The 14846-nt window shown below is 41.6% G+C and overlaps 1 protein-coding gene across 1 annotated transcript in view; it reads left to right on the forward strand.

Moving 5' to 3' along the window:
- TMEM132B (transmembrane protein 132B) overlaps positions 1-14846 on the forward strand; it is a 533841-nt gene that overhangs the window by 383803 nt on the left and 135192 nt on the right. Inside the window, exon 4 of the mRNA XM_029571422.1 lies at positions 5939-6125. Within this exon, the coding sequence (XP_029427282.1) occupies positions 5939-6125 (187 nt within the window). The remainder of the gene's footprint in view (positions 1-5938; positions 6126-14846) is intronic.

Genomic DNA, 14846 nt, shown 5'->3' on the forward strand with positions numbered 1-14846 from the left:
CGTCGAAACTTGTAAACCGATGTGATGGCGAAACCGAATGATGGTATATAAAACGCGATAGATGAATAAAATAAAAGCTGTTCAGTTTGAGGGGATGAGATACTAGCAATTCCAAAACAATCTGGGTTATGAAGAAAGCAAACATACAAACTGCCAATTATGGAAGAAGTATTTATGGGCAGGAAAGCATGCTAGGGATGTGCAGCAGGGACGGACTCGTCCCATTCGGTATTCATATTCATGGGGAGCCAAATCCATTGCATCCATTCTCGGGGGACCCCGATCCATTCATTAGTTACATATGTATTCATTTCCCAAAAAAACCCCCATCACAACCCTTTAAATTTAATTAACTACAACCCTTCACCCTCCTGACCCCCCCAAGACTTACCAAAAGTCCCTGGTGGTCCAGCGGGGGTCCTGGCGCAATCTCCTGCACTCTGGCTGTTGGCTGCCGGTATTCAAAATGGCGCCAATAGCCTTTGCCCTCACTATGTCACAGGGGTTACCGGCGCCATTGGTTGGCCCCTGTCACATGGTAGGTTCAACTGGACAGTATCTTTAAAAGTATAATTATATCCTTTTTAGAATTTAAGCCAGATATTACAAGTTAAAAAAAAGGGCAAGATAGGCTACCTTTAACTGGGGAACAAGAATAAATGAAACGATATAGTCTGCAAAAAATATATATATATTTATGCCTACATAGGTCTTTTAATGTTTTATTCCCTTGCCAAACACAACTGAATACAAAACTATTATCTACTTGTTGCTGTGCTGTGTTTGTCCAGATGAGAATTATTGTGCAAAAGCAGAGTATGTAAATAATTTAAAAATAGCATAATTATCTCGGCAATATAGGAATGCAAGAGAACCCTAAAGAGAGCTATTAAGCTTGGTGAACTGCTTCATTGCCGCCTGGGAATGAAAGAAATGCAGTCACTAGAAAATGCTGAAACTGCAGCATGCCACATGCAATAGATGGCTAGTGGGTCAGGCCCTGGCAGCCCTCCTTACAGATTCCTATTTGGAAGAAAAATGTAGCATGGAGGAAGATTAGCTACAAACCTGACTGGCCCATCTCAATTGGGCATGCAGACCCAGAGTTGGACTGTATGGCCTTTCCTTGAAGACTTGAGCCCTCATATAATAATTCACCACCAATTTTAGATTGAAGTGTGCTAGGTAACTAAAGTAGTTGGACTGCGCAAACCTGTCTCGGGAACCCCAAAGCCAGTCCGGATTTACAGTATATGTATACTGAACATGCATGAGATAAATTTCCATACTTTGAGTCTCTAGTGCAAGACAGTTTTACTCATGCATATTCACTGTGGATATTCTGAAAAGCCCAACTTACCTACAGGTTCTCCAGGACAAGTTTAGAAAATCCTTTAGTAAAGAGCTGCTAGCCACTCAAACAATAGTTCAGGAGAAGTATGTTTTCTTCTCACATGCAGTGGTCAAGGGAAAAAGAGTAAAAGGTAGCTGACACTGTGCACATCGGAACGAGTGAGCACATGTGGAAAACGTAGCATCGCAACCAAAGTTTGTACTCCTGCCTATCCCTCAGAAGTCTGTGACCAGGAACATTTCTTCAGCTAAAGGCAATCATTGCACCAGAACTGACAAACCACACACAATAATCTCTGCAAAGCAGGATGCATAACTTCAAGGCAAACTTTCAACAAGCCCTCTATTTATTTATTTAAAAATATTTATTAATCTCATTACAGATTTCAATAGATCGCCCAAAGCGATGTTTAAAATGAAAGCATCAAGATGAAATACTCCACATAAAAGCATTAAAATGAAGCTCCAAGTGGTTTTCTACACTCCTCACAATTATCAGACACTCGCCCAATAATGCACAAGGATCTCAAGACTCAAAAAAAATAGCTCTGCGCACGCATTGGGCACACTTTTTGCACGCATATGGTTTTAGTGTGGTAATACACTCAAGCCTTAGTGCATATGTTGTGCTTGTGTTTTGGTGGCGCTTAATTGTAAGGCGCCTAATTTTTGAGTGCAAGTCGTTTGGATGCACATTCACCGCCACTGAAGGCAACGGTGAACAAGAAACCTAAGCGCCTTTCTCTCTGTGTTGCCTGTCATGTTCGGCCTTCTCAGCCAGACCTGTCCTCTAACGTGTCAGCGCTGTTTGGTCACTGAGGGGGAGTTGTCTTCCTCTGATTTCACTAAGCCTGGATCCTCCCATACTGATGATGTTTCGGTCACAGCTTTGTCCGGAGGGATGCCAGACCTTGGTACTCCCTTGACTGGCTTCTCCTCAGGAGATGGCAGTTCTGTGGGCCCCGCTCCAGGTCCCTCTGAGTTTGGACTGGACCCGGCAGCCTTTTCTTGGGTGGAGTTTTTTTCAAGGCTTACATGCCTTTCTTAAGGTGCAGTTACACTAAGGAAAATGAAATTATCAGATAAGTAATTTCTCCATTGGAAAACATTAACTCAACCTGAGACCAAGATTGAAATTAACAATAAATAATGATAAACCAAACTTCATTCCTTGACCCTTGAATGTTATGCTAACCTTCAGGGCTGCTCTCCAAATCCCAGCAGCAACCAACTACCTACCCGGCTTCCAAAGAGGCAATGATGAACCTCCGCCGCACCTTCCCCCACCAACATGCTTTACCCTGCCGAATCGTAGCAGGGAAATAACCACCAGATGATTGGCTACCTGCCCATCCATCCCTTTCTTGATGTACTGTATTCCCCCCCTTCAGTACACTTATTACATGACTCTAACATCAGAATATGCATAACTAAAGGTAAATTGGGCTCGGGTGACCTGCCAACTGTGACATTACAGCAATCAACAATGCACAACCTCCAAACCCCCTCAAAAAAGGGAGGAAAAAGAGCAGTCCGGAAGTGTACAAAGTTTGTATGCTATCAACATGCAACTCCTGTTAAATAAGGCAAATCCCCCTCACCCAAAACACCTTCCATGTGGGAAACCAGCCCCTGCTTGATTCAAATTCCCATATGGTTTGGATGCTAACTCCGTTGCCACTCCCATCTCTCCCTAAATTTAAATTTTTGAATAAAGCCCCTTTCCCAAACAATAATCACAATTGCGGGGGTTTATCCCCCCCCCCCAATAAGCCTCTTATATCAAGAAAAGTGGAGAGAAAAAGGAGGGGGGGGGGGGCTGGGTGCGTTTGGAGGACAGCCCACAGCATTGTTATCCATGGCAGTCTGTATTCCCATGACTGCCTTCGTATACATTCAGCAGCATAGCTGCATCGCTGAATATATATAGGCTAGGTTAATAGCCGGTCACGATAGAAGTTGGAAGGGTAGACTAGCAGTCGTGTGAGGAAGTATTTCTTCACAGAAATCACAGCCTGTCAGAGAGGAAATAATGGGACAAGCACAGGGAAACCACAGCAGTTGGTAAGTGTGGATAAACCCTGATAGGTCAACTTTAAAAGTCCTGCGCGCACCATACCTGTGAGATACACAAGTATGTCCGGCCGACACGCACCGAGCGGATTTTAAAAGCCACTCGTGTATGTGCACTAGTGAGAGAACCCAAAAAAGGAACGTGGGGTGGGCTTGGTTTGGCAGGGCACGGGTGGGACATGGGCGTTCCAGGACTTTAACATGAAATGTATGTATAAGTATTTATGTGCACAAGCGCATGCAGGGGTCCCCTGCCGTGTAACTTTACTACTGATATGGATGACGTGTAAGTAATAAAAAAACAAACTAGGCTAGTCAGCAGGGTTTTAAGGGTTGGGGCTAACAGGGGGAAAGGAGGCCAATAACCTAGGGTGGTTTGGAAGTTCTATCCTTAACTGGACAAACGGGGATCAAACTGGGAAAACTAGTAGTGGCCTCATCGCGCATCCCTTATGAAATTTTCCCACTTATGCGGTAGAGGCGGCATTTGCACGCACATGCACCCATCCATATAAAACAATGTGCACACGTACGTGTGATCAGCCTATTTTGTGTACCATGCACGCATATATGTTATAAAATGGCTACTTCCTTTGTCGTGAACCAGTATGCACAAGTACATTTGCGCCCGTATCAAAGTTACATTCTTAGATAATGAAGGGGTCAGTGTTGTTGCCACAAGAAAGGGATATGGGTAGGCTTAGATGGGCCTGTTGACAGTGATGGCTTTCTACCAGACCACCAAGCTAGACCCTTTTTGATCTTGCTTTTTTTCCATGTTACACCATGTTACAGCTGGCGTGGAAGGTTGAGGCACTGCTGGCCCTGACCTGGTACCATTTTTTTTTCTTTATTAAATTACTACTGCCTCTTGATGTCTTTTTTTTTTTTTTTTTTCCTTCCCCCTCTTTTTTGCCATCAAATTCAGGTATGGTTCCTGCTGCCACCAAAATGATAGGTACAGCATCCAACTTAGGCATAGAATGTTTTTCTGCCTTAGGAGTATTGATGCTCCTGGCATTTGACTCTACAATACTCTTTTGTTTGTTGCCTTTATAAAAACATGAAAATCAATAATAGCTGCTCAGATTTTCTTCCTTTCAGAAGAACTTCAAAAACACATAGCAAAAAGAACACTTTGTGTTTGAGCAATCGCAGAATTTTAAGGCAAGGGAAAGAACATTAAGGTCTATGCTCTTGGGAAGAACACATGCTTTCATGTGGATGCAAGCTAAGACCTGGAACAAGCAGCATGCTTATCCGCACTGCTGTAGACTGGAGAAGAAATATGAAATCTAGAGGGCTGCAGGACATGCTGGATTGGGACCGGAACAGGGAATCGACCTCCGGGATGCTGTCATCTGAAAGCCCTTCAGATGTGGCCGCAATCTAGTTTCCACTTGTTATGGTCAGGCATCCACCACATAAAATGCTATCATCACAGGACTGGAGGTTGATAGAGCGAGGGCAGAAATTGGATGGGTATGAAGATTGACTCATCTTTTAATATGTATGTACCATGTAATCCGCACTCATTATACTGAAATGTGAAATATAGGCTGAATGAATGAATTAATTATAGTTTTTCAAATTTGGACGGGGAAAATTATTCTTGAAGGAAAACAAAAGAGAAGACCATGCTTTGTTTGATCTGCACTCTTCTCCTAGATTTCCTTCTTGCCTCTTTCTAGATCCTTCCAAATGAAGCCGTCTGCTCTACCAGTGATGACAAATTTCATCTTTGTGCTCTGTAAATTACATGTGAGAGCCACATATACCATTTTTTTCTGTGCAATTTACATGAGAATGGAGTTTAAAAGAGACATAACTCATTCCTGAATGGGGCCATAATTGTACTGGATTCACAATCCATCCTTCCCACGTCTACACATTTATTTCGAGGTGGCAAACATAACGATATCATAAAATGATTCATTAAACTGAAGGAGAACATTTTTTCAATAAATTTGGGGAAAGCCCATGATTTTCTCTTCTTAGGAATTTATGAGAGTCAATTTTAAAGTGATAAAGATATAACAAATTGAAATTCAGTTTGGATAAAGATCCTGGCTGGGACATTTCCTTAGATCTGTGTAGTGATAGCTTGAAACCTTATACTTGCAAAAAAAAGCAGCCTTAAAATTGGAATGATAATGAGGCTTGATTAACTCGTTTAGCAATACCTGTGATAGGTAGAGGTAGAAGTATCTGCTGTATGTTCACCAACACTACATAAATCTTATATTTCACCCTAATTAGAAACATTCCTTCTTTTAAAATAATAGACTGCCAACTCCCCTCTAATAAATTGGATCTGCTGTGGTATAGAGTTTCATGATTTATGGTTGTATCAGCTTCATGAGGGCTGCCAGCTTATGCAAATCTTTTTCTGCACGAAGACAAAATGTTATTTACTACTTGACATTTTGCTGCTGTTTCTTTTTAAATTACAATTTAATGTTTGGTTTTTTTTTTTTTTTTTGGTGTGTGTGGGTTTTTTTTCTTTCTGTAGAGCAAATGGTTCCCTCTCAGAGATCCTGCAGATGGACTTTGAAATTAAGAACAGTAGTGGGCTAACTGGGGCCCAGCAAATCATGTGGCAGGTGGAATACCCCGGAGAAGACTCTGCAAGCAAACTCGTGGTTGCGGAGATCTTTGTGAGCCAGACAACTTTTGCAGGAATTGTCCCTCTTGCTATGGTAAGAAAGTGCTTCCTCTTCTCCCTCTTTTTATACATCTGCTTCCATGTGGCCGGGCTCTCTGTAAACAATAGACTTCTGCATAATCAAAATATCCCATTTTTTGCTGTCATGTCATTCTCCCATTCCATCCTTCTGCCTCTGTTTCCCTTCTCTCCAGTGTTCTCTTGTAAGCTTTTCTTAGTAACATTCTCGGCTCCCCGGTCAGCTTTGTTCCTTTAGTGATGTCACAGTCTGGTGTTTATGATGCAACACAAACCATAGAAGCACCTGACAGATTGTAGAGTAGACTGTGATATTTGTCATAATTCAAGGTTACAGTTAAAGATGGAACTTGCTGGTACTATAGAAGAGAACTTGAAATCTAAGTTGAAAAAGTACATGGCAGCTGTTGGTGTGGGCAGCATAGGTTATATCTCAGCGGAACAAGACGAGTTTTGGACATTCCCACAGAATGCTGGCAACCACTGCAGTACCTTTAGCCTGCTAGAAAGATAAGCCAGTATACAACTCAGCATCCAGTTTATATTGAGAGTGAACTTCAAATGTTTTTTCTATAAGCATAGAAAGGAATAACTTCTTTAATTATTCAGGCCCACTGTTGTGTCACAATGGCAATTGCTTATTGTTCCGTTGTTGAAGTACCATATCCTGATTAGATGGCTTATGAAGCTAAGTATGAAGTGATCAATTGCCAGCTTTCTCCTTCGAACTAGGCGCTTTTCTGATTGCACTGCAGAGTTATAGGAGCTGCTGTTCATCATGCAGAAAACGGGAATCTTAGTAAGTCGCAACACCTTTTAAAGGACCACAAAAAAAATATATATTGTAGTATAGGAGCTTTCAAGACCTTACAAACCTCCTCTTCCAGATATGATGTGAAGTAACCCAACCTACAAAGATTCTGACTTTCTACATTTATTGAAATGGAGAGTTAAGATTGGTCAGACTCATATTTTGTTATTATTGTGTACTTTTTTTTAATACTGCTGCTCTTCTAATGCTCTTTTATGATTTGTCAATGCCTTTTCTTTAACCAGTTAGTAAAAGGGATTAATCAACAGGCCTTCTTTGCTGGAAAAAAGGGAAAACAAATTATACAGAATGAATTGGAAAGATATTGTATTACTTGTATTAGCATGTACCAAGTGGTTGGTAGTGCTCATGAAAAGAGGAAATGGCAATTCTAGTTTCTTTGTTAGCAATTTTTATTACAGTGCCATCTAATAATTAGTGCCATTTGTAATGGTCACTGGGTACAAGCACCAGAAAAGCTTTGCGAGTTATAAAAGTTGCCAAACAGCTGTTAGATTAGTGATTTACTATAATCACAATAATAGTACCTTTTATAATAATCTCTGTTTGGAAGACTAGATAATTCCTGTTTCATATAATTGCACTTGGGATCTTCAGGGGAGACTTTGTATTAGAAAGTAAGGTATCTGTCAAGCTGTGTTGCACATATCACAATTAGATTTGATTCCAAGATTTGGTCCTGATGCCCAGGCGGGAATTGTGGATTAGCTGCGGGAGTTCTGCAGTATGATCTGGCCTGCTGTGATTTGGCAAGATGGTCTCCAGCGATCTTAAATACCTTATCAGAAGAGCTGAACTGTGTACACAGCCAAGAACACATAACTGTTTCTGGGGAGAGGAGGGAGTTGGTTCTGGAATATTCATCTGTTGTTTTAACCTTCTAACAATGTTCTCTATCTGGTCTGTCTGTGAGATCTGTGTTAAGGCCCTGTACTAAGGCCTGGTCATCCATAACTACTGTTATTTTCTTCAGCCTTTGTTTGCTCCATGTTCCAAAATGTAGTCCCTTTGTGACAGGTCCAATACATACTTCCATGTATATCCACTATACCTCCACACGTTGACTGGCATAGAATTCCCTTTGCCTACAAAACAATACAGGTAGCATCCTTTGTTATAATTTATGAAGAAGTGAGATGGGATCCTGCTCCCCTTTTTTAGATGCCCCCTCAAACTTCTTATTTGAAGGCTATACTATCCCTATTCTATTGAAGGTACAAAATGTGTACAGCCTTATAGTGGATCCATGGTTCAATCTTCTTATGACAAGCTTTGCCTGCTGTGCCCTCTGAAATCGCTTCTCTGTTCTGATTTTCGCACTATCATTCTTATGTCCTTATTCAATCCCTAATCTTGCCATCCCTGGATTACTATAATGGTCTGTTCTTGGGTCTGCCCAACTCTCATCTTCATGCCCTTCAACTAATCCAAAATTCTGCGGCTTGTCTAATTTCTGGTGCCTCTCTATGTAGTCACATTTCTCCAGTTCTTGCTAAATTGCACTGGTTGCCCATCATATGGTGCACACAATCCAAAACTCTCACCTTCAAAAGTCTTCATGGATTAGCCCCACCTTGCTTATCTTCCTTTATTCAGTTATACCAGCCAGCTAGTAGTCTCCCTCCCAGCATTTACTAGAAATCTCTTCTCTCAGACAAGCACGGCTATCGGAGTCTTTTAAGCGCATTTTTTCTATTGCAGGCCCAGCTCTATGGAATAGTCTCCTGCTGGAAATCAGAGCAGAAAAGGACCCACTTCATTTTAGGAAGTTGCTAAAGTCTTATTTGTTTACCCTGGCCTTCCCTGACTGATATGATTCCCTTTCATCTCCTACCTTTCAGGTTTCTGGTAGCTTTTGTTCCTTAATTGCTACTGCTGCTTAATATTACGTTATTGTTTGTCCAATTTTAATTTGTATGTTTTTTTGTACTCTGCTGAGATTTGCGGATCAGCGGACTAGAAATTTGTATAAATAAATAACTATGGACAAAATGTCAGGGCCTCAGTCTTTATCTCTCTGGGCAGTAGCCTAGACTGAGCGTGAGTGACACATTTTGAGAAGACCCAGCGGGCCAGGTACTTCTCAGCTAGTGAAAAATATATGCAAATTTGGCAATAGAAATTTGCTTATCATCCAGTGAGATATTTCATACAGAGTCTTCAGAAGAGATTCCCTCTGAAAATGCTCAGCTCTAGATTAAATGAGTTCTTGTTGACTTCTGAAAAGACAGGATGCATTTTTTTTTTATTTTGATTGAGAAAAATGTGAAACTAGATGAAGTTAAAGACCAATCAGCCCATCTGGCCTACTCAGTTGTAATAGTCTGCACTGCTAAGGATATCTCCCACCTGCAATTGACTGCTTGAGATATTGTTCCTTATCTAAATCCATTTTTGTCTTCCTCTTTGAAGAGACATGTTCTTCTTGTTTCCCCATCATGTAGAAGTTTGGTTTTCTTTTAACTATAATTAATGGGATGTTGTTTTCCCCCAGACTGAGTGGGTTTAATATATAATTTTGGGGTCAACAGTTAGCCCTCCTGTGAAGTGAGATTATCTTTGGGTCTATGTGGCATCTCACATCTATCCTTCATGTTTGATTGAAATTGGTAAACATTTCAGGTGGTTGTTTAAAGAAAATACTATGACCCTTCCTGAAGGAAAAAAAATCCCATTGTTTTCTTTAGCATAGTGTTCTGGTAGCCATATTGGTCCTGGAGAAAGCAGAATTTTTCTGCAGGTGGTTAGGCCAACATGAAAATTGTCATCATAGCTGATGTGCCTGTACTTTCAAGACCTTAATGTGCCTTATTGTCAGTTGTTTTGGGATTGCTTGTGCAACTATGTCTGTCTTATTTTGATATTGCTTAAATCAGATATATTACCATTTGCAAAGATTCTATGACTTGTTGAATGCCTCTGATGGCAAGGATCTCGATTTGAAGTTAGGGTCAATAAGAAGCTCATTAACAAAAATGTTTGTGGCCTACAAAGTACACTAGGAAAGACCTTTTATAGCTGCTTTTATGGTAACTGTCCTTAGCAGGCCTCATTTTCCCCATATGAAACACATGTAACTTACTCTAGTTATAAAAAAAAAAAGGACCAGTGAAGGATATGAGGGAGGACAATAGGAATACTTTAAGGTAAACAAAAGCTTAGAGGAGATGAAGGGCTCTAACTGGCTTGGAAAAAGACCATGCTTCTGAAACATCTCAAGGATAAAAGGTAAAGAAAAAACTATCAAAGTCCAAAAGGTAAGGAGAAAAGAAGAGAGCTGATGAATGATAGAAATGTATAGGAGGAAATGTTTGTTTTGGTTATTTTTTTTCCCCCATGATTCATTTCATTCAATGTTTATTTCAGTCTGTTTGCCGAAACAATATATATATATATATATATATATATATATATATATATATGTATATCACAAATAAAAACAAATCTCAAAAACACAATATAAACAAAAAGAAAATCTTTCCCCCCCCCCCCCACAAGATCCTACTTACCCCATCTGATTTTTCCAAGATAAAAAGGAGCAGGAGTGAGTTCCCATCTCTCCTGTCATACCATATCCAATTTAAAAATGGTGCCAGTTTCAGGGCCGGCCAATGAAAAGTTGTTTTATGGCTGTATTGCTTTTTGGCCATAAAACAACTTGGTGCTGGGTTAAATTGGATCTGGCACAACAGGAGAGATGGGAACTCACTCCTGCCCCTTTCTAATTTGGAAATCTCTGATGGGGAAAGTAGGAGCTAGGGACCTGTTGGGAGGTCAGTTGTGCTGGTAAATATTGCACGCTATTTGCTAGCATACACTGTTTTATTTCTTTATTTTAGCCTTTTATTTTCTACTTTTTGGCACTTCAAAGTGGATTACATGCAGGTACTGTAGGTATTTCCCTATCCCCAGAGGGCTTACAATCTAACGGGCCGATTCAGTAAAGTCCGCGGGAGAGCGGGCGAATGCCCGTTCTCCCGGCGCGCGCACAGGCCACTCGCCTGTGCACATGATACAGTATTTAAATGAGGCCTGGCAGTAGAAACGGGCAAAAGGAGGCGCTAGGGACACTAGCATGTCCTTAGCGCCTCCTTTTTGACAGGAGCGGCGGCTGTCAGTGGGTTTGATAGCAGACGCTCAATTTTGCCGACGTCTGTTCTCGAGCCCACTGACAGCCATGGGCTCGGAAACCGGACACTGGCAAAATTGAGCGTCTGGTTTTCGACCCGACAGCCACCGGCCGACTTCCAATGTATTTATTTATTTATTTATTTATTACTTTTTTTACTCTTCGGGACCTCTGACTTAATATCACCATGATATTAAGTCGGAGGGTGCACAGAAAAGCAGTTTTTACTGCTTTTCTGTGCACTTTCCCGGTGCTGGAAAATATTAGTGCCTACCTTTGGGTAGGCACTAATTTCTGAAAGTAAAATGTGCAGCTTGGCTACACATATTACTTTCTGAATCGCGCGCGAATACCTAATAGGGCCATCAACATGCATTTGCATGTTGATGGCCCTATTAGGTTCGGCAGGTTGGACGCGCGTTTTCTGCCCCTTACTGAATAAGGGGTAAGGGAAAACGCGCGTCCAATGGCAGGTTACTGTATCGGCCCATAAGTTTGTACCTGAAGCAACGGGGGGTAAAGTGACTTGCTCAAGGTCATAAAGAGTGACAGTGGGATTGTTAACCAAACCAAATCTGAATAATTTTCGGGTTTTTCTGAACGAATCCATTTTCTGTTCATTCTATTCGGAACCCATTAAAAATGGATTCACTTGTTTTACCCATTTGGTATTGCTTTTTTGCCATAAAACAGCTTGGTAAAACAAATGCACATTTCTAGTGAATGATGCCATAAGGATCCTGATCGTTATATTTATTATTAATAGTCATTTGTATAGTGCTACCAGGTATTCACAGCAGAAATGAGAGTCCATGCTGCTTGGAGCTCACAATCTAGTCAAGATGGACAGACAAGATACAGAGTGACAAAGCACATAAGAGGCTCTGAGTTGGAGCAGTGAGCCCATGCTTGGGAAAAATTAAACTAAACTAGGTGGGTTCTGGGGGGAGCTGTTGGGGAAGAGGCTTCATGATTCTGGTCTGCTGTGTATGTAAAGAACATGGTTTTTGAGGTTCTGCTTCTTTCCTAAATTCTATGAAGAAGTAGGTGCAGCAGTTCCGAATGGATAAAAGATTGGTAAAGGCAGCAGCATAGGTGCTTAAGTTAAAATATCTCTTCCAAGTCTGACAGAGCAATACATGGTAAGATGTTCAGAAATTAGGTGCTTTTGCATTTTGGAGAACAGTACACATGATACCCTCACTGTGGGATAGAGATAAGGAAGGGAATTATATAACTATCTGTATAACTTATGTGTTGCCAAAGCACATAAGTCCCTCCAGTTTCATCCCAAACTTAGTGTATAAATTTGCTTTGAAAATTATCCCTAAGAACACGCACAAACTAACACCCCCAAAGTTACGCATGCTCTTTGCAGGCATAACTTTTGCATGATGATTTACTTTTCCTTTTTAAAATGAAAAGTAGGCGTGTCAATTCAGGTTCCGCCCCAGCTCCACCCCCAGGAATGCTTGTATGCATAAGTGTGCGTGAAATTGGGTTACACACACATTGTCAGGCACACAAACCTCATGCAGTTTTATAACAAGCCATTAGGTGCATAAACCATTGTGTTATGCATGTAAATGGCTTTGAAAATTATCCTCTTAGCAGCTATATTTGGTAGTGTTCTGAAGAAGCCAGGTGTTACATGGGAACAACCATTACTTCCCTAATTTCATTCTCTTCTGAGAGTATTTAAAGAGGAAGTACAGTGGCCTACAGTAACGCTAATTGGAAGTGCTACCTCTTGCGGTTTACTCTATGAAAAATGTTAAGTACTATAATTTACTTACAGTTTCTAATGCTCTATTAAATATGCACGGCGTGACGGCATGTTCTCATTAATACTGAAGGTTGTTTTCTTAAATACATCACCTTTATTGATGTCTTATCATCTTTCAGCTAATTGTCTGTGCTAGAAGAAGAAACTGCAGTGGTATGACAATAGCTTTGCTTAAAAGAATCAAAAGGAAATTTTCTTAAAAAAAAAAAAAGAAATGTTCCTTTTTAAAGATTGGACAGAAAAAAAGAAATATAATTCAAGATCATGATTGCATATTCCTCCCATGTTATGGGTGACGTTTTGGAGATAATCCAAAAATTGGGGGCAAAACATTAGATATCGATGACCAGAAATGTGCAAATATAGAAAAACATATTGTATATAAAATATAATATGATAGTTTGTGTATTAGATGTTTGGAGAGAAAATTTTCAAACCATTTAGCTGGGTAAATTGGCTTATCTGAAAGTTTCCCTTCTCAGAGAGGCTAGAATAGTGCACGCAGCGTTCAAGATGCACATGGTTACCCGCATTAAAAAGGGCCATTTCTTAGGGTCTCTTTAGGTTGAGGGGGTGGGTTAGGGAGGGGAAAGCATGCCATACTTTTCATTTTCAAAAGTACGTACACTATGTTACCTCTGCCCCGCTGCCCGCACCAGTGGCAGGCACAGAGTATTGGGGAACTTTCACCAAGTTTACTTTACCAAGTTAATTGTCAGAGTGAAAGCTATCCCCATACTTTCCTTTTGAAAATTAGCAAGAAAGTACTTGCATACTTTGCATCTACAGAGACCACTCAAAATGTGTTGTCCTTTTATGTATAAAGTATTTAAAATAAAATAGTTCCTGGCAGAATGGGTGGTGGGTACATGGAGCAGCCTCTCTCCGTATGTAGCGAGATGGTTGAGGTCAAATCAGTAGTGAGATTCTCGAATTCCTGGGATAATTACTGGACAGATTGGATGGACCACTTTGTGATGAGTGGTGTGGGTATGAGCTCTGTGCTGTGGCGTATGACGCAGCCTCGTAGGCAAACCTATGAGGCCTATACTGACAGCTGAAGAATGCGCCCTGGGGTGAGACAGACTGGGCCTTCACCTATATCAGCTGCCTCCCCCGCCAGTTGAACCTTTAAGTTCTGGTGGCTGGCAGGTCTTAGGTGGCTCCCTAGGGCAATAGGGTGAGCAAGAGTCCAAGAACACACTGGGGTCAGGGCAGGCAGTAGACATGAGATACCAGGAACAGACCAAGGGTTGGGGATCTGGCGGCAAGTATAGTCAGATTCAAGGCTATGGTCAGGTCCAGTCAGAACCAGGAGATCAGGCCAAAGAAGGGATGAGGACAGGTGAGGAGACACCAGAGGAGAATGGCTGAACAGTCCAACGCTGGACCAGACAGGCAAGGCAAGATTGGGCAAGGGAGGCTGGAACAGGATTGCTGCAGCAACATGCACTACACTAGGCAGGAGACCCATTGCTGAGGCACTGGCTGGAAGCATGGCTGAGTTTAAATCCCCAGCCAACGCTAATGTCATCCCTCGGCACCTCTCCTCCTTTCCCGCCACAGGCCCTTTATCTGCAGGCACGTGCCTAAAGGAATGCTGATGGAGGAGCAATGGTGGCATGCCGGCGGCATCAGAGCCGCTTCAGGAGCTGGGGCCAGCTGGTGAGTGCGGCTGATCATGGGGTAGGCCTGCGACCGGCCAAATGTAACAGTACCCCCCCCCCCCCCCAAAAAACCCCATCCACAGGCTTCTAGGCTTGGGCTTTCAGGGGAAGTGTCTCTGAAAGTCCGTCACTAATTGTGGTGCTTGAAGTTTTGAGATGGGCTCCCAAGCATTGTCTTCAAGCCCAAGTCCTTCCATGCAATGAGCTACTGCATCTTGTTCCTGACTCTTCTGGAATCCAGGTTTTCTTCAACTTCATACTGAGAGTCATCCTCAGCCACTGTCTCTGTGGGTTTAAGTGGTAGTCTTGAGGCTAAGACAAAA

Source organism: Rhinatrema bivittatum, chromosome 11 (genome assembly GCF_901001135.1).
Source record: "Rhinatrema bivittatum chromosome 11, aRhiBiv1.1, whole genome shotgun sequence".
Classification (NCBI taxonomy): Eukaryota; Metazoa; Chordata; class Amphibia; order Gymnophiona; family Rhinatrematidae; genus Rhinatrema; species Rhinatrema bivittatum.